The sequence below is a fragment of the Lissotriton helveticus genome, chromosome 5_1 (genome assembly GCF_964261635.1).
Source record: "Lissotriton helveticus chromosome 5_1, aLisHel1.1, whole genome shotgun sequence".
NCBI lineage: Eukaryota > Metazoa > Chordata > Amphibia > Caudata > Salamandridae > Lissotriton > Lissotriton helveticus.
Genome location: NC_136065.1, coordinates 2,011,088,274 through 2,011,116,047, shown reverse-complemented (window position 1 = coordinate 2,011,116,047; position 27,774 = coordinate 2,011,088,274). Strand labels below are relative to the sequence as shown.

At 46.0% G+C, this 27,774-nt stretch overlaps 1 protein-coding gene across 3 annotated transcripts in view; it reads left to right on the top strand.

Annotated features, from left to right (window-relative positions):
• LOC144756179 (E3 ubiquitin-protein ligase TRIM17-like) overlaps positions 1-27,774 on the top strand; it is a 401,785-nt gene that overhangs the window by 310,836 nt on the left and 63,175 nt on the right. For all 3 annotated transcript variants that reach the window (XM_078645769.1, XM_078645768.1, XM_078645767.1), the window contains one exon: positions 7,700-7,722. In XM_078645769.1, the coding sequence (XP_078501895.1) occupies positions 7,700-7,722 (23 nt within the window). The remainder of the gene's footprint in view (positions 1-7,699; positions 7,723-27,774) is intronic.

Below are 27,774 nucleotides of genomic sequence, written 5' to 3'. Positions count from 1 at the left end.
GGACTTCCGCAGAATGCCAGGACGTCAAGAGAAGGAGACGAGGCGACCGCAGAGGAGGAAGCAGGTGGAGAAGTGTCAGTTATCGAATCAAGCAGTCCATTAAGGGGAGAGTGCCTAGCTCGAGACGGAGAGTAGGACGAGGAGAGGAAGCGTCCGCTCAACGTCCTGAAAGGAAACCTTGGGGACCCGGAGGACTCGATGACAAACCCAAAGATGCCTGGGGAAGAGAGGACACACCCTGTTTGCCGGGCATTTCCTGCTCCTAGCCACGTCCCCAGAGGTACGTGACTTAACCAGGTGCGTGAGAGGCTCATGAGCAGAGTCTGTAGGTGGGTGGGAGAGAAAACAGTTGAGAAGAATACAGGGTAGAGGGAAAGAAGTGAAGGTAACCTGTCTTGAATAGGAAAGGGGAGTGAGAGAAGTGGAAGCATGGTGCACACCACAGTAGCTATAATGAGAATATAGCCAGGATTTCTAAATTAACTCCAGAGATCGTTTTTGTTTTGTTTTCTCCTTCTTTACTTTGCCGAAGTCACAAACCTTTACTTTACCATTATCCCCCATTAACTTCACTAAAACAAGGAAAGAGAAAACAAAGAGATAGTGAGAGCACTACTTTAACTCACTTATCATTTAAAAGTAATAACCAGTAACTTACCTGATGTAATAGTTTTGTCGAGGGCACCGGTAGACAAGAGATCCAAAGGCCCTGAAGAAGAAAAGAAGAACTTCTGTTTCTTGTTTTCTTTGGTGATTGCACAAATAAAAGGACAAAGAGTTAAGCCTAACATAGACTCATCTTGTGTTAATTTTTCTAGACCAGTTCACCACCTCCATCAGATCGGCTTCCTACCCCGAATTTAGCAAACATGTGGAAGTGAGACTCCTCCTGAAAAAACTCTCAGTTAAACCTACTGAGCCTAAGAACCATCGACCCATCTCCCTGCTCCCATTTCCAGCTAAGATTGTCGAGAAAGCGATCTGCAAGCAACTCACCCACCACCTGGAGCACCTCGACCTCCTGGACCCCTCCCAATTTGGATTACGTACCAGCCACCGCACTGAGACAGCCCTGATAGCAGCCACAGACTACAACAGGGCCTTTCTGGACTGCGGCAAAATGGCAGCCTTCATCTTCCTGAACCTGTGAGCTGCTTTCAATACCATCTCTCATCACTCATCACACACTGATCAACAGACTCCACCACATCGGGATCCAGGGACACACCCTCAAATGCGTACCATCATTCTTCTCCAGGAGGAACTCATATAATCTGTCTCCCAACGCTCACATCAGAGCTCATGAAGATCATCTGTGGAGCTCCCCAAGATTCATCACTCAGCCCCACGCTCTTTAACACCTACATGACTCCGCTGGCACACATAGATCACACAGACTCAAAATCATCTTATACCCCGATGACACCCAGCTCATCATCTCGCTAACAGAATCCCCCTCCACTGCCAGAGCTAACTTTTGCACCTGCATGATAGATGTCACCGAATGGATGAGAGACAACTGTCTGAAACTAAACACACACAAGACGGGAGTGCTCATCTTTGAGAACAACCCCTCAATCTGGAACCATGCATGGTGGCCAGCAAGTCTTGGCCAACCACCGGCCCCAAAAGACCATGCCCGCAGCCTCGGCATCATCCTGGACAGCTAGCTCTTGATGGAAAAACCAGTCAACTCAGTTTAATCAGCCTGCTTTCACACCCTCTGCATACTACGCACGATCTTCAGGTTGTTCCCTGTCAACACCAGAAGGTCCTTCACACTGGCCCTCGTCACTGGCAAGCTGGACTACGGAAACTCACGTACGTAGGAATGGCAGCATGACTCCTGAAGAGACTGCAGACAAAATGCAGCATCAAAATTCAACCTCGACCTGCCCAGAATGACCCACATCACACCTCATTTCAGGAAACTACACTGACTCCCAATACAGAAGAGATGCCAGTTCAAGATGCTGACCCATACCTACAAAGCCTTACACAAAAAAAGGCCAGCATATCTCAACAACGACTGATCTTCCACCAACCAACTGGACACCTTCGGCCTGCCTCCTGCTTCCTTACAGACACCCCCTGGATACGCCAAACCAGCAGCAAAGGACGTTCCTCCTCGCACCTGCAAGCCAAGACATGGAACTCCCTTCCCCTGCACCTAAGGACAGCTCCATCACTCCAGCAATTCAAGAGAGAATGCAATACCTGGATGTTTGACTGAGATACGACCATGCAGTAGCACAAACACCACGAGACCCCAATGGGTGTGTTGCCGTGCTCTATAAATGTTTGATTGATTGATAGTATACAGCAGCGCTAGCTTGAGTGCAGCTTTACTGAGAACAAAATGCTAGAACGCGGACAATGCTGGCTGTGCTATGCAGGTTTTTTACATTACTTTCAGTCATTTGCAACATAGGATAGGATAAGAGTTTATAAAGCGCTCGATTGCGGTGGCGTCTTGGCGCTGATGTGTGTGAGGAGTCCAGAGATTGATTCATCGGCAGTTTAAGTGACAAAAAGAAGCATCTTCAGGTTCTTCCTGAACAGCTTCCTATTAGCTTGAAATCTCAAGTCCAGAGGTAATCTATTCCATAGGTGGGCTGCCCCATTGGATAGTGTCCTGCCTCCCCATCTGGCCCGCTTGACCCTAGACGTCTTAAGCAGACCTAGATTAGTCAATCTTAGAAGGCGTGTGGGGGTATAAGGCGTAAATAATTTAGAAATCTCATCTGCACCACCTCCATACAGCGCCTTATGAACCAAACACAAGGCCTTAAACTCCACATGCTGCTGTACTGGAAGCCAATGCAGTGATTTAATACCCGTCGATGTTGAGCAGCCCCTAGGTATGCCCAAGAGCAGCCTTGCTGCTGCATTCTGGAGAGATTGGAGCTTTCCCATCTGAGCTTTATCTATGCCCAGAAAAAGGGCATTACAGTAATCTAATTTAGATAGAAAAAGACTCACCATTACTGTCTTACGAAGCGCACGTGAGATAAATGGGAAAATCTTTCTTAGTGTTTTTAAAAGAAAGAAGCAAGAAGAGGTCAGTCTATTGACCTGGGCAGAGAAATTTAGCTTGTCATCAAAGATGACCGCTAGGTTCCTAACCTTAGAGACAGGAACTGTACACTTCCCAGCCTCAGTTGGCCACCATGAATCAATCCATACAGGAGGTCCCCTCCAAATTCCAACACCTCCGTTTTATCTGTATTGATCTTCAGAAAATTGTGGTTCATCCAGGTAATGATTTCAGATAGGCAAGCATGGAATTTTGCGGCTGTGACCTCGGGCTGCTTGCGGATGGAAATAACAAGCTGTGAGTTGTCCGCGTAGGATACCAACGCAAAGCCGTACCTTCTGATGAGCCTTACTTACAGGGTTGACATAAATATTAAAAATTGTGGGAAATAAAGCAGATCCCTGTGGAACCCCACATGGAAGATAAAAGCTCTTAGATACCAGTCCATCCCAGACCAATTTTTGTTTCCTATTCTCCAAAAAGGAGGAGAGCAGGGCAAGGGCGGTATCCTCAACCCCTAGATCCTTCAGCCGCTGCACCAACACCGTGTGATTCACGGTGTCAAATGCTGCTGATAGGTCCAGTAGAATAAGGACCGCCCTGCCCCCCTCAACGACAACCCTCCGTATTTCCTCAGATGCAACGATCAAGGCCGATTCGGTAGAGTGACAGGCCCGAAAGCCATGTTGTGTCGGGTCTAGTAAGTTATGAAAATTTAGATAGTCACTCAACACCTTGTTCATTGATTTTTTAATGACCTTCGCTACCATAGGCAGTCCCGCAATCGGACTATAGTTTTTAGCAGTAGAGGATCAAGGTTGGTTTTTTTTTAACAAGGGTCTGATAGCCACTTGTTTCCATAGTGCAGGATATGATCCAGTCTCCAACACTTGATTGATGAGAGGTGTCAGCCTCTCACAGATCTTCTTAGAAGCTAGATGCATAATAGCAGGGGGGCATGGGTCCCTAGGAGAACCAGATTTTATAGAAAGGAGTAAATTCTGCACCTCCTCATTTGTCATTTGTGGAAAACAGGATAACCTGCACTGCATAGGCAGCAGATCCTCCTCTGGATATCCATTGGCGTCACCGGATCCCTGCATATTTAAAAGATCATCATGTATTACTTGGACCTTATTTTGAAAAAATAAGGCCAAGTTATTGCATATCTCCTGATGTGCCTTAAAAGCGGTTTCCCGCTGTGGTTTTGCCAATAGGTTAACTGCTCTAAAAAGCTCCTTATTAGAGTTAGCCGCATCTCTAATTTTGGTGGTGAAACATTGCTCTTTAGCCACAGTTATTGCAGTCTTATATCACTGCAGTGCTTGATTATAGGTTACTTTCCTGCTCTCACTATAGTTGAGCCTCCACAGACTTTCTGCTCTCCTTCATTCCACTTTTAGAGCTTTAAGCTGGGGGCTATACCAAGGGGAAGATATCCTAGGTCTTCTTACAGTTAGCACTTTCTATGGGGCTACCTGCCTGGCCGCCACCTCAATCCACTCCTTAAACTGGAGTGCAGCAGCATTATTGTCCAGAGACGGCACTTCAGGGCCGGCATCCAGGGCCGCCACAAAATCTCTGCCCTGAACCTTATTCCAGCCCCGGACCCTCATTTTGCCAGGTTTAGTGATGGGTTCTCAAATGGTCTGTGCGGTTCTGATAGTGAAATGTACAGCCCAATGGTCCGTCCATGCCAAGGTAGTTATGTCCTCCATCTCAATGTCAGGATTGTTTGTGAAGATGCCGCCTAAGGTATGGCCAGCTTTAAGGGTCGGTCCGGTCACTCGTTGTCCAAAACCAAAGGCCTCCAAAATGTCTAGCAATTTAGCAGACTCTGGGTTGTTTAGCAACTCTAAGTGATAGTTAAAATCACCCAGAATAGTGAGAGGCAGAGAGTCGGTACAGGACTCCAACAATGTTTGCAAGGCTTGGGTGAAAGCTAGCCTTACCCCAGGCGGGCGATAAAGAAGGATACCCTGAAATAAAGTAAAATTATTTAATTTTATGGAGAAGCGTAATGCTTCTGCCGGCAGCATTGATATGGATTCTATCCGTGTCTTCATGTGCTCTCGGTATATGATGGCTATTCCCCCGCCTCAGCCCTTTTCTCTATCCTGCGACAGGATGGCATATCCCTCAGGGACCGCAATGTTCCAATCGGGAGCAGCAGTGTTATCCGTCTATGTTTCTGTCAGGAAAAGTATATCTGGGGAGGATGTCTGAATCAGTTCCTCTATTTCATATTTATGCTTTCCCATCGAGCGAACATTTAGTAAAGTGCACTTGACATTACATTGAGTTGTCCCTTGTCGATCCTTACACAATCCCCCTCCTTTGGTAGCCTTTCCCTTTCTATCCCCTACTTCCTTATTGTTCCGTTCCACTGATTCGCTCACATCCTGTATCCCTATCTTGTTACTATGGTCAGGCATAATTATGCTGTCTGACAGGGGATGGGAACAGTGGTCGGCATCCTGACCCTCTTGAAAACTCTGAGACATGCTGACACTGCTCCAAAGAGCAAGAAGCTGGGCACGACTATACTTATAGAACATAATACCACCAGGGTTCCTGGCCCTAGGCACGGGCCAGGCGCGGACGGGCGCAGACGGGCTTGCCTCAAGTGCGCATTTGGCGCCATAGCTAAAAAATCATTAGCAAAGCGAACAAATCTCACATAGGCAAGACCTTTTGGCTTTGCCAATGCTTGTTTCTTTTTGTCATATCACCTCAGGTAGTGTGCTACCATCTTATGTGAGTTTCTTTTATACCTGATTGTCCCAATACATCCTGGGATTTCATCTTGAGTTAAGACCCTCTTCAACACGTCCACCTTGAACCAAGTTGTCCGAGTATGTGGGCAGGCAGATGTAATAATCGGACTGTCTCACCCTCCATTTCTCACCTGGCAATATTTCCCCTTTTCCAACATTTATCCACCCACAGCCACATTTCCATTTCCCTAGCTGACAGGCATCATCGATCCAATCTATTGACATACAACACGGACTGTGTCCACTTTGTATAACTTGGGGAGACCAGGGAACCCCACTTTTTCCATATGTCCCTTCTGGCAATTAACGCCAAGTTTCTTTAAAAACGTTCTCTCCTCTGGGACACCGTAAACCACCAACGATAAGCTTATCTTAATTTCTCCGCACATTTTGTAGGATGCAGCTTTACCCCTATTTAGCCAAAAAACTGCATGTTGGGACACCGGAAACGTGAACATTATCCGCTTTCTCGATCCCGCATTTGTGGCACTTCTTCACGACACAGTTCCTCAGTTTAGACAGCCTTTGCATGGTCCAGTATGCTCTGTTCTATATAAACAGATGATTTTTCCTTAGGGGAGCAGATCTTACCGTTTTGTACAAAATGTGCATAGATACTTGACACTTATTGACTGGCTCCAGCGATGGCAAGTCTTTTCTCCAGAGCTCCCAAGGCTGCATAAAGTCTCCATCCCATCCCTCCATTATCGACGGGTATCAAAAGTGACTCGTAGCTTCAGAGGTCCTGTGCTCAGAGATGTGTAAGAGGAGGTGGGTAGGGCAGACACTATTCTAGCATGAGGAGAAATAAAGCAGTCATTCAAAAATTACACTTAATGCCCTTAATATTGCTGCAGTGTATCTCAGGTGAGATGATTACATGTCCTTTCACTGCTTGAGATGAAGACTTCTGGGGTATGCTGCCTCTAGGCTCTCTTTCATTGCCGTGAACCATAACGTTCTATGTCAGTGACTATTGATGTAGTAATTCATCAGAAAACTGACCCAAACAGATTATCAAGGTATAATGTGTTTATTTGAATTGTTCCTCATATATCTTGTTAAATATTCAGCCTAGATTGCAACGACCATATAAGATGCAAATGCGTGAATGACCACACTTGATATAACATTCAAAACTACTTCTTGGTGACCTTTTTTTTTTCTTCTTTTGCTGCAAAATCAAGTTACTCACCTGTATTCTTAGTCCAGCAGACTCTTCATTACTAAATACCCATTTTCCATCCTTACTCATAATGCAGACCTTCCTACTTGCTCCAGTCAGTTATAGCAAAGGTACAACCTACACACAAGGAGTGGGGCTAGGACATGGGCAAGGGTGGATCATGCACTTCCATAACTCCAGAAATTGCTACGTTCAGTTCCAGTCCTGCCCACGTGATGGCGCTGGTCCAGAATCTGCTAATGGTAGGAGCATAAGTGCATTGATTTAAAATAGGTGAGTATCTTTTCTTTTTTGCTTAAAGCTGGAGAACAACCAGTGATACTGCAATGTAACAGTCCTCTTCACATTTCAGCAGAATAACCTTATAGGCGAACATCTATACAATAAGGCACTACAATTGCTAGATCTCTCCATTAACTATACACAATGAGCATTCTTTACCAAATGACCTCAGTCTATTCTTTGAGTCCTCGTTGGTATAGTAGCAAAACTAAACAATATGTAGGTGCTAATTAGAAAGCAATGTAAAAGACCATAGCGTCTGTGTTAGGCTCCCACTTGATCTAGTTGTTGTGTCATAATACTCTGGTGCAGCATGTTGCCTCTTCCCATCACATTGCCACTGCAGTGAGGGATAGAACATTTTAGAATGCCATTGACAGATTGTTTGCTCACTTTCTTCTCATTCTTCTTTCTTAGGGTATTGATGCTATCCTGCACAGGTAAGGCTTACCTTTTACTTTGAGACTGTTAAAAGATGAAAATGGGGTGACGTTGAATGACATAATGTACATAGGATTCTGCTTTAGTAGTAGGGCTCAAGGCGAGGGGCAAAGAAGTACACTCATTTTAATCCCGCCTGGGTTGATTGTGGCACCTCTAATGATGACTGGACTAGTCTGACCCAAAGCTCTTAAGCACTTGAAATGTAAAGGGTTGAATTGCTTACCATGCATAATATAAATATGATGTGTCACATCTGCAAATTGTATGCATTGAATCTGAGATTTAACACAGTATATTTTTTGAATACCTATTAATGCACTGTGAGGTTACACTTTATATGATGCACAGGTGAAATTAAGCAGGTTCTTCTGTACAGTAAACTGTTGTAGGACAATCAAAATACAGCTGCAAGAGCTGCAAGGACTAGCAGGAAATCTAAATAGGCCAGGCCTGCTCAACATCTATGGTTTACGTTTAACTGTTTCCAAAGGTAATTAACTTATACCATCACCAAAGGAGCAATCATACATATTTCCAATAGAAACACCTCACTATTGGTATGATGAGCACAACCAAAGACACTCGATATAGTATTTTGTAGAAAATAACACAGGGTACAAACATTCAGAACATACCAAAGGGCCCCAATAACCAGTTCCATGCCCCTACCGGTATGTGGAGAGAAGTAAGTGTAAGCACGAGAAGTACGTGTAATAAAGATCAGTCACTCAAATGATTTCACAGGAAAACAGAGTAAGCACCCCATGTGCCTTGAGAAGGAAGACTATTTTAAACAAGAAGGGGTTTGGCCCTAAACTACACCCGGACTAGGCCTCTTCAATAATTGCAAACAACAAGACGTCGGGGTGCGTGTTCTTTAACTAACGAAGATTAATGCAAAAAAACACCTGGGCTGCTAAAGTCGTTTCGTGTATTTATTACACTTTCATGATTTAATCAAATTTAAACGTAAGCATTCGATTTTTTGAAACATATCATGACCAAGCAGAACAACACATTTAGAATAATATACACAACACGAATAACAAAATTCTAAAAGCACAAGACATTGCAAAAAATAACACAATGCTACGGACAAGTGCAGCTTAAATATGTACTTATTGGAGTTAATATGTTTTAATTTCCTTTACCTTTCATGAATAAGGTGGTAATAAAACAGTGGACACTATCATCCTTACTAGGGTGTCTGGCTGCAGCCACAGTTGAAAAGGTTTGGTCACCCATAGATATCAGAAATGATTCTAGTGTGCTAGGGAATGATGTTCCCATTCAAATCTACAGGTTCATTCACAGACCCGCACAAGGTGTGTGTCTGAATTTGGACTTGGGCTACAACTCAAAGTTGTTTGACAAATGCGCCTTCATGTACCTGCAGTCGATCCGGGACGCGAAACTGTATGTAACCAAACACAAAAATAAGGTGTTGCCTCGTATAAGGCCCGCTCCAATTCAGCGTCACACTCCAAGTCCTCCAGTAAGTCAAAATGTAAGTCCAGGTGTAAGGGAAGTGGGACTGGACCCCATCGCCACTCTGAATCCAAAGAAAAGGTGCGAGGGCATCATACTTGAGTTGTTCACCTTCAGGGTCACTGGTCGTGGAGCCAGTTTGCTCAAATGATCCCATTGCGCACAAGTTTCCAGAGCCATCGGTTACACCCCTGCAGATTGAAGCCTTCAAAGAGGCAATGCTACAGATTTTTTGTGTGCTTCCGGGTTTTCTTGGTATGACTTCGGGTCTGAAGAAACAGCAGGGCCCCCCAATAAGGGACACCTCCAGCAGATCTGTCCTCCTTTATAATTCACCCCTTGGGACTGGCTTTAGGCCCCGTACCCACACCTGTACATGCTTCATCTTCTCTCCAGGACCTGAACCTAACTAGAACGTCCCTGTAACCTTAGTTTTTTTGTGTGAATATATATGTGTATTTACAATCACCTACTGGCAGTCACCTGTAGGTAGTTATAGTTAGGACCTAGTCTCCATAGAAAAAGCATTTTTTGACTTGCCTATATCTTTGGTTCCGTTTGATGAATTTTCCAAAAAAAAGGTGCTCTGATGTGTCTTATTGTGCATGGAAATTTTCGGGGTATCAGTCTAGCGGGGGCGAGAGATGTGTGTTTCACATGTTAATTCCTATAGAGATTTTAGATACGACTTCAGCTCGACCTGCTTAATGGAATTACACCAAATATGGCAGAAAGCTAGCTCTTTGTCCAGAAAGAGCCCTTTATTAGGTTTCGTAACCTGGCGAGGGGCGAAGCCCCTCCCAGATCGAAATCTGTTGTTTTTAATAGTGAGGTTAGGACAGCCTCTGTTTCCAATTGGCTAGCTCCATAAATGGAGGCTAGCCATTGGGAGGCAGAGGCTGTCAATCGCGTTTTCTCTCGAAAACGCGATTCGGGGGCGTTTCTGGTGCTTTTTTTAAGCCCCGCCCCTTTGTCCCGGGCCGCGCTGCGATTGGCTGCCGGCCCGGGACACCCCCGTGACGTCATTCCAGGGCCGCGCTGTGATTGGCTGCCGGCCGGGACACCCCCGTGACGTCAGCCAATCACAGCGCGGCCCGGGACCTGACTTGTTTTATCAGACATTAACCGCGAGTCCGAGAGGGGAAAGAAGCAAGTCTGAAAATCCGTCGCTGAAGGGAGAAAGCAGGAACTTGCACAAGATAAAGGGGCGGGGTGTCTCATGGAAAAAGACTAACGCAGGATATGTATTTATTCTGTGCGCTGACGTTTACCCCTCGCAGCAGGTATTTGAGCAGAACTTTTGGCAACTGCACTCATTCTATTAGCAATTAAGCACTGTGGTCTTTTCGAAATACACGTCTATAACGAATACACTAGAGCGTATTTACACACTCCTCGGTAGGTACGCTACTCTGCATTAACTTTTACGATCCTCTTCATTTAACACCGATCACGTGACCTTTTTTTTTTACTCGTGTTGTTAGTGATGCGGGCCAACATACGGGTAACTCCCGTAACAACAACAACGAGTAAGAGGATAGTTTGCTATTTGCAACCCTCCCTCCCTATTGGCTGTTCGCAGCTTCCAATCGACCGACCCTGAGCTTCTATTGGCTGGGCGTCACCTGCCGCTACCTGCACAGGACAGGTAGTGGCTCTAGCACAAGGAGCTCCGCCTTTGTCCTCATTGGATAAGGTGATTTAGTAGAGGGTGCAGTCAGATCGTCTTCACCATGTCTCTTTCTAAGTTCAGCTTCTGGTGCAGTCTCCTGCCCACGCCTGTCTGTCTCCAAGACCACACGGGCCCCACCCACCAGCAGGCTGACAGTAAACGTGAAAGGTCGGAAAGTCCTCAGTCTCGGGGGCGCGCGCCTAAATCGAAAGAGACGAGTGAGAAAGGCACTAAATAGGAACAGGGGGGGGGGGAGAAAACACAACTGGGAGAAAATTAGAAAGAATAAGAAGGGTAACGGTGTAAGAGGGATACGTAGAGGAAAATATGAATAAAGACCGAGAGAAGGAGAGGGACAAAGACTCAGTAAAACTGAGAGCAGACAATGCGAGAGAGGAAAGGGGGGGCGTGCTGGGGGCGGGGAGGGGGTTTACAACCGACGGAGGGGCGCTCAGCTGGCCCTGCTGCCTCCAGCCTCAGTGGGTGTGAAGTGGCGGCGCCTGTGAGGGACTCTCCACGCCCTCGGGACGGCCCCCACCCCGCGGGAGAGGGCAACCCCCCGCGCGCTGGAGCGTGGAGCGACGGGCAGAGAGCGGCGCCGCACCAGCCCAGAGCCCGGCCGAGCACGCACCTGCCTCTCCACAGCCCGCGCTGCACCCCCGCTCCCCGCCGGCAGGGGCGGGCTCGCGCTGCACCTGAGCCGCGGACCCGAGCGCGAGACCGTCTGTGTGATACCCCGGGCTGCGACCCGCGCGTCCCCTCGGAGCCAGGGGCGCCCGTCTGTCTTCAGAACCAGAGGGCGGCGGTCTCTCCACCTGAGCCCTAACGGCCCCGGCCGGACAGCGCAGCCCCCTCGCCGTGCCCCGGGAGGCGCTGCTGCCCCGGGAGGCGCCGCTGCCCCGGGAGGCGCCGCTGCTCCTTCAGCTCCGCCGCCGAGGACTGACTCCAGCACGGGGCCCCAGCAGGTAGGACGGTCACTCACAGGGACACTCGGCTGCCGGGCACTCTTAGGACATGCCATCTGCGGGGGGGAACAGGGCATCACTGCGGGCGAGACACTGCAGCAGGTGGTCTGCGGGGCAGCAGAGAGGGCACCTGTGGGCGCTGCGCGCTTCCTGGGAATGTTCATGTAAACAGGCGTTTCTGTAGGTGGATATTGTGAAAACAGGTCTTAACAGCAAGGAATGCTCTTAAACAGGGGTTCCTACCAATATTTTTCAATAGAGTGGGTTTTAATTGTCCAGCTATATGTTCTGTTGAAAGAAATGGGGACATGAGTTTGAATCGTTAAATTGTTCTCGTAAGAGGAGTTTCTTCTACCCATGCAGTATTCAACTACAATATAATGGAACGGTCTTTAAATGAGAAATATACTTAAAAATGAGTTTTTGTCTGTGAAATGATCTTATAATCAACGTTACCATCAGACTATGTTTCGTAACAACAGTTATTAGTTTTGGACTTTTACTTGTAACAAGAGTTTGAATGCGTAAATTGCTCTCATAATTAGAGTTCTGTCTGTGGCATTTTCTTATTACTGGGATTTCAATTCATGGAACCTTCTTTTACTGAGAGCTTCTATATGTAAAATATTCTTCGCTTCACATGAGTGTTTTTATGGGGCTGCTCGTGTATCAGAAGTCCCTGTCTGGGATAGTCCTTATGACAGGATTTCCTTTCAGAAATGTTTAGATACCAGGTGAATGTATTAAGGGAATGATCATATACCCGAAGTCTTATCAGGGATATTTATGATAGAAGTACCTTTTAAGGAATGTTCATATAACAGGCGCTATTTTAAGGGGATTTTCATATTATAGAATGCCATGCATTGGACAATTATTGTAACAGAAGTACCATTCAGGAATGTTCATATACAAGGAATTCTTTTAAAAGGATGTTCTTGTAACAGAAGTCTGTGTCTGAGATCGGAAGTACCACCCACAAATGTTCCTATAAAAGGAGTTATTTTAAGGGAATTATCCTATGATAGAAGTTTTGCCTGGGTTAGTTCTTATAAAAGAAGTACATTTCAAGAATGTTCATATAACCGGAGTTCTTTTTAGGGAACATTCATATAACAAAAGTCCCTATTTGTGAGACTCCTTGTAACAGAAGTACCGTTTTGGGAATGTTCATATAACAGGAACTACTTTAAGTATAACCAGTCCCTCTATTGGATAGATAGCTCTTGTGACAGGCCTATCCTTTGGGAATGTTCAAATAACAGGAATTACTTTAAGTATTCCATTTCCCTCTCTAGGATAGATAGCTCTTGTGACAGACCTATCCTTTGGGAACGTTCCTATAACAGGAGTAATTTTAGGTGGCTGTACCTATATCATAATTCCTTGTCCTGGATAGTTCTAATGACAGAAGTAACTTTCAAGAATGCTCATATAACAGGAGTTATTTTAAGGGGATTCTCTATAATAGAATTCCATGTCTGGGATATTTCTTATAACAGAAGTACTTTTTGGGAATGTGCATATGACAGAAATTATTTTAATGGGATGTTTGTATAACAGAATTCCCTGTTTTGTATAATTCTTATGACAGAAATACCTTTCTGGAATGCTCATGTAGGTGGAGTTATTTTAAGGGCATGTTTGTACAACAAAATATCCTGTCTGGAATAGCTCTTATAACAGAACTACCTTTCAGGAATGTTCATATAAGTAATAGCAAGAGTGATTTTAAAGGAATGTTCGTATAACAGACGACCCTGTGTGGGATTGTAGAGCCAGCACCATGCGACCGCTTTGGTCTTGGGGCATTGTAAAGCAGATTGATGCTTGTAGGACAGCAGTCAGAGAACAGGAGCAGCCTGAAGTCACAAGTACAGAGCCGGAATCATGGCTCTGTGTAGTATAACACAGGCTGTACTTGCTACAGTTCAGAGCATTATCCTAACCCACTCCTCAAGCGTGAGGTTCATTATCAATGGCGGTTTACACTGAGCATGTGATTATTTGCAGAATACTCCTATATGAGAATTAAGTTTGGAATAATCTAATAATATTGTATAATTTTGGCATCAATATAATAACTCTTCCTACCGCAAACGGGGCGATCAAGCACATTGGTGGATGCGATGCGCACTTCACACTACATTGTGCTTGTTTGAGAAGATGTGGGTTTGTAGTGTGGCCTATGTGTGGCATATTTTGTTGCTGTACGTGGTGACCAGAGCAGCGCTCTTACCTTGTAATATGGCGCTGAACTTGGCATGTGGTGGATTGAAGAGGTGTGATGGATAGAGCGATACAGCGCTATATTATTCTTGTGTCTAGGTGGACTGGTGCGGGGTGTGCATGCACAATGTCCATCAGTGTGATAGCGCCCTAAACGCAATTCTGAAGTCGGTTCGGCCAATCAGAATGGTAAAAATGAAGACATTGTCTGCTGTTGTGTGGAAGAGCAAGAAGCAGACATGTGGGCAGTGCTTGGGAGACTAGTTCCAGTAGTTGGGTTTTGTAACGTGATTATCTGCAGAATGTCCAGATAATGTGCAAATAACCAAAGATGTTCACACTGAAAATGTACCTCAAGTGAACAGCAGCAAAGTACTCTCACAGCAGGGAGATTCAGCGTGGTTTTTAGGTTTCGTAACCTGGCGAGGGGCAAAGCCCCTCCCAGATCGAAATCTGTTGTTTTTAATAGTGAGGTTAGGACAGCCTCTGTTTCCAATTGGCTAGCTCCATAAATGGAGGCTAGCCATTGGGAGGCAGAGGCTGTCAATCGCGTTTTCTCTCGAAAACGCGATTCGGGGGCGTTTCTGGTGCTTTTTTTAAGCCCCACCCCTTTGTCCCGGGCCGCGCTGCGATTGGCTGCCGGCCCGGGACACCCCCGTGACGTCATTCCAGGGCCGCGCTGTGATTGGCTGCCGGCCGGGACACCCCCGTGACGTCAGCCAATCACAGCGCGGCCCGGGACCTGACTTGTTTTATCAGACATTAACCGCGAGTCCGAGAGGGGAAAGAAGCAAGTCTGAAAATCCGTCGCTGAAGGGAGAAAGCAGGAACTTGCACAAGATAAAGGGGCGGGGTGTCTCATGGAAAAAGACTAACGCAGGATATGTATTTATTCTGTGCGCTGACGTTTACCCCTCGCAGCAGGTATTTGAGCAGAACTTTTGGCAACTGCACTCATTCTATTAGCAATTAAGCACTGTGGTCTTTTCGAAATACACGTCTATAACGAATACACTAGAGCGTATTTACACACTCCTCGGTAGGTACGCTACTCTGCATTAACTTTTACGATCCTCTTCATTTAACACCGATCACGTGACCTTTTTTTTTTTACTCGTGTTGTTAGTGATGCGGGCCAACATACGGGTAACTCCCGTAACAACAACAAAGCAACAAAAAGAAACGCGGATATAGAAAGGTGGTCTGACGCCCGCCCCTTCTTTGGCGCCTATTGGGCAGTGAGTTGCCTGAGGTGACAGCTTATTGGTTTAACCGGAGTGTTAGAGTGTTTCGTCACAAAGCAGGGCGTTGGCTGCTGGAAGGGTAGGCGGAACAGGGGGCTGGACTGGGAGGTGGCAAGCCCCCCTCCTGTCGTCCGACATTTCCTTGCTGCACTCTGGCGGCGGAACGAGGACAATGCAATATCGTGGTTTATGGGCGCAGACAGAGTGTCGAGGAGCTGTGGAGGGTGGTGTGGGGTCACCACATCGCTCCTCTGAAGCCCTCATGGAACACTGAGGGCCAGAGGAGGTGCAGCGGGCCGGCCCGCCTCTGATCGCAGTGATCCGGGCTCAGCGGTAGGTGCTGCCGCCGTCTCTGTCCTGGCCAGGGTCATTGTGAAGGGAGAGCATCTCTGCCGACTTATCTGTGACAATGATATTAACTAGCTATATTTCCTTGAGAAATGTGTGGTGGACTACAAACATGAGTGCGAAGTAAATGTGCTCTTGACACTTGTATAGCGATCATATTATCTTGCTTTAAACACACTAATCTGGGACAGCCCGTGGACCTGGAACATACCTGTTATTTTTTTGTATGTGTATACCAGCCCATGCCATGTAAATACATGTCTACGTCACTTTTAGGACTACCTTTCTCTAAAGACTCGCTTAAGACGCCAGTACAGTTAGCACATCTGTGTCTGGCCCTATACCTGCATGAGTCTGACATAGACTTGTTTATAATCGCTCTAGATTCACTGGTAATGAGGGTGACCTACTTCTGTGGAACAATTCGTCTGTCCTTTAAAATGGATTCAATCTTTCTTATCCAGTTAGCTACCCTTATTTCCCTCGACGACTTGCCCTTCATATCCCAACCCCCTACAGACTGGCCTTTACTCTTTTTTTTGTCCGGCTCGCGATTGCTGCCTGGTTAACTCCTGGGGACCTAAGATCAATATTCGACACTCTTACCTGTCCGGTAACCCTCCATTTAGGTGCTTTTGACTCCTTAGGGGCTAGTGTCGTGCTTGCGACTCAGATTAACATGCGTGTGACCCATATGGACATGTTAATGGACTATTATACTGCCTGTCATCCGTTCTGTAGGTACCTAAATACTTGACGCCTACATCCATACACTCCTGTATCAGCATAGCCTATGGCCCATTAACATATGAAAGCTGCTGAAGCATTCCTATATACTTGTCCCGTCAAAACGTGACTGTATCCCCGCTGGCTTTCTCGTGTCTCGACAAAGACGCCTGTCTCTTATAGACAGGTTTGCACACCTCCTCCATACATATCTGTAGAATAAGTACATCTGTATTTGCCCCTTATAGATCTTAAGGGTTTTCTGAAGTCCAGATAGCTTGTAATTGATGCCTTATACTATGCATTTATCTGGGGAGCAAATAAAAAGTTCACGTCGAATCTGATCGAGAGTTTCTTTTTGTTTACTTTCCTTGAGATGCTTCTAGGTTACTCTTGGTCTTGAGTGACAGCACAATAAAACAGAAAGGCTACGTATACGGGCGCCCTTAGCATTAGTATCTCGTGTTTTTGTTCAGCTTAGGTAGAGGGGTTCTCATTCATCCAATAGCAGATGATGTCGAAGACGTTTGGTGACATTTGAGTCGGTTTCAAACATTCTTCAGCTGGAAAATATTCTGGGTACCACTGACGTACATTTGAAAGGACTTTTAGTATTGCCCCATCATTTGTCAGTACGGACAGGAAGAAGGTGAAACGTGGTAGTAACAAGGGATCCAGGGAAAGTTTGCCTGAATGAAGCTAGTGGTGATCCAGTCACACCTGAGTTGGATGTCCCAAGTGAAACACTTTACTCTGAGGTAGGTGAATAGAAGGGGGTGCAGTGACCCCTTTAGAAATGCAGTTAAAAGAATTAGGGGGCAGATGTACGAATATTTTGTCATAAAATACTGTTCTCAAATTGTACTTGAATGATAACGGTGGGTTAGACAGTCAGACATCTTCAAACTGTTGTCCAGTTCTGGCCCCCACTCCAAGGTGCCTAATTGATCTCGGGAGGGGGTGCCAGGCTTTGGCTAAGAAGGACCGAATGGAACATCAACAGCTGGCTAATCCGTCCTCGTGTGGAGCCATTATTCGACTTTAAAGGCACCCTGGTAGCAATTCCTGCTCTACTAGCCCTGCTGTAGTTTTCACTTATTTGCCTTTTTGTCACTGATTACAACAACGTGTGGCTGGATTCATTAGACAAACCATGTTTCTGTAGTTTCCCAGTTTAGAAGAATATTATATGAGCTATTTCTTTATCCAGTGTTATTTTTGGTAGGCCGCCTTACTAATATGGGAATGGCGGTCTTTAAGTTGCACTTACTTATGGTTTTGCGAATATTTAAATATACTCGCACGATTCATGGTTGACAGAGTATTGTTAGGAATGGGGGTGTTAATGAATACTTTATCCACTATTTGACGGACCACTTCAGGGGGCAGTGTTCTGTTAGCTAAGCAGGAGGGTGGTAGGTCCCAGAGACAAGATCTTCTGGTACTGAGCGTTTCATAGATGGGTAAGGTATCATTTCCGGTTGGCGGTGGTGGTATATGACTTTTTGATGCTCTGGAGTCTATCCGGAGTGGTTGCTGGTACCACCAACTTTGAGTTATTGAGTAGTTGTGAAGTCTGTGGTTAACTTTGGTATCTTGGACAAAAACTACAATATCTTTGGTAGGCAATTCCTCGACTTCTGGGCGTTCACATTTTATACGTGGTGCAGTGCAGCATGCATCTGTGAAAGACTGCCACAGGTATACGTTTCCTTCTTATAGATGCTCATTTATCTTTGTTTCGTGTGCATAGGTAACCATCTCCCAGAGGCATAAGTGGACACATGTCACTGTCTCCTCTGTGAGTGCTGGCACTCTCTGACCTGTGTGTGCACACGTCATTGTCTCACAGATCCCCACGTGTCTGCATGCAGCCTCCCTTCACCTATGTCTACTGAACGGGCACGTGCATATATGTGCAGGCCGCCTCTCCTTTATGTGTACTGTTCTCTGCCAGCTATATACATGCCGATTCATCAACATATTCTTTACATCTGTGTGTACCTGCATCTCCTGTGCGCATGGAAATGCCTCGTATTTCTTCTTTCACCACCCGTGCTACCAGATCACACGCCACTGGCTCCTAAATATTTACACGTCAGAGTCTAGTGTCTTTGCATAAGAGTAGGGCACAGTCTCTTTGCATGTACCTGTCAGCCACACTGCTGTATCCGTGCTGGTCACCTGATTCTACATGTGTACATGCCACTGTCACGAATGTGCATATGTCAGTATGTCCTATTTTATTGCTGCGCTCCCCACGTGCACAACTATACCTGCCCCCCCAACCGTGAATGTGTCACCACAACACCTATAAGTTGCCATGTTACCGGTTTTTAAACGTGTGCATGGCAGTCAACAAAGCCTACTGTCGCCTTTTATGATGAGGCATAGAGTTGTTGTTTTTGTGAACGTTTGTTTCCAAACTTGCAATATGGCCGGTAGAGGTAAGCAAGCATGCACACAATTAGGAATGTTTTTTAGGTTTTGCCTGGCGTTCTGTGGGTGTGTGTGTGTGTGTGTGGCATTTGAGAGAGATTAAGCTATTGACATTGTAAATGACAATGCCATTTATTTATCTGTTTTCAAAACCAACAAATAAATAAAAATGTTGTCATTTACAATGCCAATAGCTGTAACTTTTGCAAAGGCGAAACCGTTGCATTGTAAATGCTTGTTTGATTTGGTGTATATCCATTCAGTATTTATCAAGACTTTATAAAAAAAAAACTTTTTTATATCTAGAGCCGCAGAGCAGACCCTTCATGAATACTTTGCAGCGCTTTGCGAATCCAATGCGCCAACAACACAGCTGTGATTGGCTGGCCCGACCTAAGTAGAAGGTTACAGCCGCCATTTTGCACACTGGGTAACAGTTCCCAGAAATAAAAAAACATTAAATGTAGTGGAAGGGCGCAGGGTAGAGGTACCCTGACCTCCTGGGAGCAATAAAAGGGTCTCTAAGGGACACTTGGTGGGAAGAACATGCCCAGAAATCGTTTTTTTAAATGTGCGAATATTCGCAAATCCGTCGCTATTCTCAGTACAGCCCTTGTGTAACTTCGCGATGGATCAGTGAATTCTGCTGATTTTTTTTTTAAACACTCAGACACTCACTCAGATACTTACGCACACACAACACCCTAGCAACCACTCACACACCCACTCAGAGACTCACTCACCCACTCACAGGCCCACTCAGAGACTCAGGCACCCACTCACACCCTTACTCACACACTCAGACGTTCACGTACCCACTCACACACCTAGTCAGGCACTATCACACCCACTCATAGACCTAGCCACACTAGTACACCCACCGAGAGACCCACTCGGACACTCATGCACCCACTGACAGACCCACTCAAATATTCACGCACCCACTCACATACTTATGCACCCACTCACAAACCTAATCAGATACTGATGCACCCAGTGAAAGATACATTGAAACAATCCTGCACCCACTCATACACCCACACAGAAACGTATGCACCCATATACAGACCTATTCAGAAACTGACGCACCTACTCACAGACCTACTCAGACTCTCACGCACCCACTGACAGACCCACTCAGACACTCATGCATGTAGTGGGACACTCATGCACCCACTCAGACCCTCATGCACTCACTCACCAATTCAGGCACTGGCACACACACTCACTCACCCATACACCCACAGACACACCCGCTCACTCACCCTTACAGACACTCAAACACCCACTCAGCCATCTATACACCAGCAGACATAACAAGACTTATTCACACTGTTACAAACATACATATAACATATAATTTTTCTTTCTCAAACCAGAATATGTGGTTCTTACAAGTACCGTTTTTAAAAAACATTTTTTCTGTATTTTAAAACAATTTTGGGGTGTTTTTTCTAGTTTTTTAAATTAAACAGTAAAACATACTGCTCAGAACATATTGCTGAAAAGTTGTGCAACAAATGGTGTAAAAAAGTAAATAAAAAATTAACACATTTGTGTTACAAATGTCAACCAGAGCAGGGATTGACTGCTCCCCCATGCTCGTTTTTTGATTTTACATTTCAGGCAAAATTGTCAGAGCTTGGAAAGCACTGGGACAGTCGCGGGAATATCTGTTAACACTTCAGGAGCTGATGGAGGTGCCTCGTTGTCAAAGCCCCCCCCCTCCCTCCCTCGGCATAAATCCCAGGATGCAGCGCCTGCGCAGCGGGCGCGCCGAAGGCGCACCAAAGGCAAGCCCTTCTGCGTCCGTCAGTGCCCAGATTGCGCCCGGACCCCTGCCCGTTTTACACGGGAACAACTATTGAAGCTTAATCGTGGTACGTACTCTCTCCATGAGGTCTTGCCTAACTCCAGCCCCCCATTGTCTCTTTGCTGTAATCGATGTGGTTGGAGGGCTGAGGAGCTGACCTTTAATAGGCAAGAGGTCCAAATGACCATCACAAGTAACAACAACAGCGACATTTTTGATAGGATAGGTAACCTAACGGAGCATGTAGAAAGAGCGCCCCTTACTTCAAATAGGAAGGCCATTAAGAGTTTTTTTACTCAATCCAAGATCTATGGTAAAACACAAACATTATCTAGAATGTCTCCTCCAAGTGGAGGACCCTGATATAGTCTTTCTTACTGAAACTTGGGCCAACGAAAGCAGTGATCCTGACTGGCAAGTCGCGGTACCTATCGGCTATGTTATTACCAATGTGGATAGGAAAGGGGAGAAAGGTGGAGGAATAGCGATTATCTATCACGCCCGTTATACTGTTATGGAAACATTTGCTGGTCTCTTGGTCTATAGGCCGCCTGGCCCCAGATCCCAGTTTCTAATCTCCCTTCAAACCTACTTAGAATCCTGCATGAGGGGGAGGAGCCTAGCTCGTGACCGAGATGGCCGCGCTTTAGCTCGGCTCCGTTCGCCCGCCTGTGTTTTTCACATTTATCCTGCATTTATCCTGCCCCGGGAAGCCCTCCTTGCTGTGTGGTACTACTACGACGCACTGCAGGCACTTACCACTTGTTCCGGTTGTCCTGGCTGCTGTGGGTCCGGTGCAGTGCCCCCGACCATTCCCGGGACTCGAGAGCGGACTGGCCTGGTTCTTTGTCCCGGCTCCTGGGCCGGATGCAGCCTGCGGGCTTGCCCTTCGGGGCGCGCTGGAGGTGATTGGAGGGCCGCTGTTCGTGTGAGCCGGAGGTTCCTGGCTGAGAGACTCCTGTGTGGCGGCAGCCTTGGATGGTGACGCTGCCCTTCATTATTGGGGTTCCTCGTGTGTTCAGCTTCCTCCCCCTTTGTTCTCCGGTCCGGCCATTTTGTTCTTTGCCGCCCGGACTCGGAGAACGGGACTGGCGACATTGGGGGGCCGGCGAATCCCCTTCTTCTGGTGGCCCCCCTTCCTGTCCGGGGTGTTCTTCTGCCTGTCGGCGGGACTTCATCTGCTTGACTGCCGCCCCGGCGGAGGTTGTTGGCCGCGCGGCCTGTTCGGGCTCTCAAGATGGCGACCAACCCCATTTGTTTGGGCCGGGCCCGGACGAGCACTGGGGGCCCGCCGCAAGGCCTGGGTGTCGGATACTGTGAAGGTTTTCCTGCACTTAAGGGGATCTTGAACATCCTGCTATCCTGGCGGCTCTCGGTGGCCGCGCCACTCCTGGCTCTGGAGACGGTTCCTCACTGCGGGCCTCCCGGGCCCCCACGACCGGATGAGGCATTGATATCGCGGGGTGTGGCTGGTACTCTCCTGGCGGACTCGGCCCCGGCTGCCGCCCCGGAGGTGCGCGACCTGATGGCGCCTTCTCCTCCTGTGCTGCCTCCTCTGCCCTTGGCCCGGGAGCTGGATTTTGTTTTGCCGGACTTTCATGATTCTCCTGGTCCCTCTCAATCACCACTGCCCGATGACGTCTCCTGTGCCGGCCCGGATGGGTCGGTTTTTATGGATATATCCTTGGAACTGTGCCTGCATCGTTTGCTACATTCTGTGATTTTCCTGGATCTTCCGTGCTTTTCTTCCTGTGACTTTTTTGGACTGCCGTTGGACTCTCCTGCTGCCTGCCTTCTGTTCTTTCTGGCAGGGTCCTCGTTGGATCGGACCCTTACTGCTTTGGATAAAAAGGGTCAGGGCTGATGAAAACTGACTCTTATATGCGGTAGCTCATGAACGGTTTGGATGATCTCTGTGTCCTGATATGGTTCTGTGTAACTGGTTAGTGCTCCTGGACTTTGGCCTGATACTCTTTGGCTTCCCGAGGACTTGGACCTTTAACCCGGGCGGGTGGATGGGTGCGTTTACTCCTGTCTTTGGCCCTCCCCCGTGTGTATGTTTGTATGTCTTTACTCCCTTCTTTCCTTCCCTTCCTTTCCCCCCCCCTTTTTTTGTCTTTTAATTCCAACTTTTCTTGCTCCACTAAATTTCGGGTTCTACTTAGGGCGACAGGCACGCTGCGGGGGGGGTAGGCCGTAGCCTTCTGCAGGGGTGCAGGGTGGGCTTAGGGGTGGGTGGGGGGGGTCTGTTTGTGTCGGGGGGTCTTTTTCCCCCCTTATTTTCCCCTTTTTTGTTCTATGGCTCTTGTGTATTCACTTTTTCGGGACTCTGTCACCTCGTATCTCCCCCGGGGGGTTTCTGTCCTTCTTCCGGTGTGTGGCTGATTGTGGTTCGCTGCCTATTCTGGTATCGTGTTTCTGTTACATCGCATGCCGGTTTTATTGTCCTGTTTTTCCCCCTGGGGGTGCATGGTCTGGCGGGTGTTCCTTTTGTTGTCTTTTTCTCCCTCTTTCCCTTCCTCCTTTATGGAGGTCCCCTTTTTCCGTTGGGGTGCGTATTGCATAGTCTTTGTGATGGGGCTTTTTGACCACGTCTTCTTTGTTCGGGTAGGGGCGGAGGTGAGTGAGCGCGATTGACTGTTGCCACTGTCGCTATTTGATGGTCTGATTCTGTTTCTGTCCTTTGCTAGATTTGATTATATGGCTTCATTTTCTTACGTTGTGTTTATAAAATGGCGGCTTGCCACGGTCCCTCCCTTGTACTCTCATATACGGCCCGTTATTCCTTTGGTCCCCTCCCCGTGCTAGAAAATTAACCTTTATCATCCTGCTCTTGCTGAACGCTCGATGGTTTTTATTGCTTCACCAGTGCTCCTGATGTTATATCCTGTGCAGATCTTCTTTTTGTATGCTGGTTATTTGACCATTCTGTTCTGGCCAGCCCGTGGGGTTGTAGGCCAGTATTTGTGAGCTTTCATTGTTCAATAAAGGTTTAAAAAAAAAAAAAAAAAAAAAAAAAAAAAAGAATCCCGCATGAACACAGACAGTTTTACTATCCTCCGAGATTTTAATCTCCACTTGGAGGATAACAATAATTCAGATACTATTCACTTTTTAGATATTCTTGACAGTTTTGGATTAAAACAAATTGTTTGGGATCCTACGCATACAGCGGGGCACACGCTGGACGGAATCTGTACTAGCAACATCTGGATGCAAGTGAATGGGGTCGCTTTCCTCTCTTGGACCGACCATGCTGCGATCCATTTTACTGTAAAGCTTAAAATAGGGATTAGCCAGCGGAGAGTCAGACCATTAAGGACTAAATATAGAGATTGGAAAACAGTGAGTAAATCTGATTTACTGTCTGCACTTGACTCGCAGCCTTTGGTCCTGTCTGATTCAAATCATGCTGCCTCGGAATTCTATAGTTGGCTTAATAAGGCATGCAAGAAGATAGCCCCTGAAAAAATTCAAAAATCACAATCAAAGAAACTCTTGTCCCCTTGGTATTCCGCGGATCTTAAAGAACTAAAAATCAAATGCCGGCAAAAAGAGCGAGCTTGGACAATAAACTATGAAGTAGCTCTGAAGCAGGTCTATTGTGCTGCACTTGAGGAATATAAGACAGCTATTATTCTGGCCAAAACCACTTTCTTCACTCTCAAAATCCAAGAGGCGGCAAATGTCCCTAAGGAGCTATTTCAAACGGTTACTTCTCTACTGAAATGTCCTCGTGATGTAACTGTTACACCTGACCAAGATTTTGTAAATAAATTGGCCTTTTTCTTTCAGAATAAGGTTCAAAAGGTATATAATGAATTTTCCAGTGAGGCTGAAAACTCCAAGGGAAAGGACTCACTGCAATCTACACTTAAGGTTGGAGGACATGGTCTATCTTACTTCTCTGTTTTGACAGATGAAAATGTAGCTTGTATGTTGTCCCAAATTAAATCTGGCTCCCCTTTGGATCCGTGTCCATCGTCCATAATACATCTGGCCCCAGAGGAAATTAGTTTTGTTCTGACCCCGGTGTTAAATAGCATTCTCTCATCTAGAGTATATCCTTCACAGTGAAAAAAAGCCTGTATCCGTCCCCTCCTAAAGAATCCCAAAGCATGACCCATTGGACGAAAAAAACTATCGTCCCATTTCCTGTTTACCATTTCCTGCCAAGGTATTAGAGAAGGCCATGAATATGGAGATAACATCCTTCCTAGAATCTCATAAGATTCTGGATAATACCCAGCATGGTTTCCACTCGAATCACTCTACAGAAACCGCCTTGCTTATGGCAGTTGAGGATATACGTAAGGTCATGGACTCGTGGGGTAGGGCTATTCTGGTTCTGCTGGATTTGACTGCAGCCTTTGATACTGTGAATCACCTGGTGTTAATTCAAAGGTTTCAGGACATTGGTATTTCGGATTCAGCTCTAGCCTTATTGTCCTCATTTCTGGCATCTCGAAAACAAATCATCCACTGGGACGGACTTCAGTCAGAGGAATTCGTATTGCCGGGAGGTGTCCCTCAGGGATCGGAACTATCCCCTACTCTTTTTAATATTTATGTTGCCCCATTGGCAAAACTAATAAAGAGTTTTGGGTTTTCGCTGGTGTAATATGCTGATGACACTCAGCTGATAGTGTCAGTTACCCAGGCAGAGGATGGAATGACAGTCAAATTCTCCAATTGTATTTCGGCCCTGATGAATTGGATGAGTGACAACTTTTTGAAATTAAATACAGAAAAAATTAAAGTTGTAGAGTTCGGACAAAAGTCTGCTATTTGGGGCCAGCATTGGTGGCCATCCTCAGCAGGGGCCTGTCCAGTGCCAGTAACTAAAGTCAGAAATCTTGGCTTTATGTTTGATAATGAGCTGAACTGGGATGCACAGTTCAATCAGCTGTCATCAGCTTGTTTTTTTATGCTCAGACAGCTGAAAAAGATCCTTCCTTTTATTCCTCATATTCTGAGGAAAACGGTGATAGTTGACACAATACTGTCGAGAATTGACTATGGCAATGCTTTGTAAGACAACTGACCAAAATGCGGCGGCCAGAGTCTTACTTAACTTACCGAAATACCATCCCACTTCATCTGCCTTGAAACAACTTCACTGGCTTCCGGTACGAAGACGCATTGAGTTTAAGTCACTCTGTCTGGTTCACAAAGCTCTATTTGGTGGTGTGGCAGAGGATGTGCAGTCCTTGTTTCCCCGTTACACACCTGCACGTGGGTTGGTCAAACTTCCCAAGATAAAGAAAGTAAGATGGGGATGAAAACGCTTCTCCTTTCTTGCCTCTAAATTATGGAATTCAACTCCTATCCTTCTGAGAAAGGAATTGAGCAGAAGGACGTTCCGCAGGGAAATTAAAACTTGGCTTTTTACTCAATAATAACCTATGAATAACCTATGATTGCGCTGTGTTCTGTTCAGTTTTTGCCTAGCGCCAGGACGCCTTGGCAGCAGTGCGCTTTACAAATATTTTCATTCATTCAAGCAAAAGCAAATTGCTGTGAGGAGGAAATAACCACCATTACTAGACTAATCATTGGTGGATGACTGAACTGGGACTACCCTCTTCCCCAGTAGAAGTGGTCAGAAATCTTGGTTGAAAATGTAGTCCACAACTCTCATTTATACCCCAAAGTTGAGCAGTATCCACCACTGGTTTCAGCCTCTGAAAATTCTATGCAAAATCTTCTTCTTGCCTACCAGACTGGATTACTCGAACTCAGTCTATCTAGACTTGACAGATAAGTTAATTAGGAAACTTCACTTGGTCCATAATCTCCCAAGATATTGTTCAATATCTTCCAATTTACGGAACCTCCATTGTCTATCTATAAGAAACAGGATCAAATTGAAAACCCTGATGCTGTTGTTGTAAAAAACTTTATTTCGGCCAATTACGCCATAAAATTGCAATATAAACGGTTCCCGTATATGTACACAAATGATGCAATAAATACATTTTCATAATATATACATTAAAAAGCACTTGCTACGCAATACAATTTTCTAAAAAGGAAGAAATGACCCGGACAATCATTAAAATACACTATGACATAATAAAAAATAAAAAAAATAAAAACAGAAAACGGGGTATATCAAGATAATCCTGCCCTACGCAAATTTGAAAAGACTTCTTCTTATGTGCCACATGGCATTTCAAAACCGTGATACTACGAATACAATTGGGGGTTCGGTATCATATTTTAGAACTCTAAAGGCCTCAGCACAGCGGGTAAGCCCTAAATCTTTACATAATTGGGTTATTCAGCGTTTGCGGGGTAGCACGTATGCCGGGCAGAAAAATAGGACATGCAACTCAGTTTCAACCATTGATTTACAACTAGGGCACATACTCGAATTCTCCGGAGCCCATGAACTAGTGTACTCTGCCAGAGGTAGGTTCCCCCATCTAAATTGCGCATACAATTTTCTCGCCATCAGTGGCTGGATTGCGTCCAGGAAGGATTCCTTTATGTACATCTCCTTTACTTGTAAAAAGTTCCTGGTCAACCTGCCCTCTTTGGTGCTCTCCTGTAGTAGCCGCAGATTGAATTGCCTGACCTGTTTCACGAGATCTACCCTGATGCATATTTGTAGAGCTGCCCACAACTCTGTCCTTCACAGTTTACAGAATCTGTTTTCTTTTTACTCTCCTTATAGATATCTCAGAGCATCTAACTCCTTCTACATATTTTCTCCGATTCAGGAGAGGTGGAAACTCCACTGCAGTTGCCGGAGCCTAGCTAGGGAATAAACTCCATGCAACATCTGATTGTTCTCAATTCTTTAAAGCGTCTCAAAACATGGTTATTTACACAGAGCTCGATATGGTTTCTGATTATTCTTATTTTGTCTGTTACTAGTGTCTTTGTTTCTATTTTCCTGATTTGTGCCGGGCCAGCCTGTTGGACCCATGGGTCTTACCGCTTTTCATTAACCATATTGTTTCCGAAATCTCCATTACTGCAATCGCCTGCTTGGGAAACTCTCTGCTGTCCGCATCAAGGCTGGGTATTCTCAGCTCCAGCAGTGAGGCCCTAATATCCTCTTTGCTGCTAGTTACCCTAAAGCCATATAGTGAACTGTGGCATTGTGCAAACGTGTA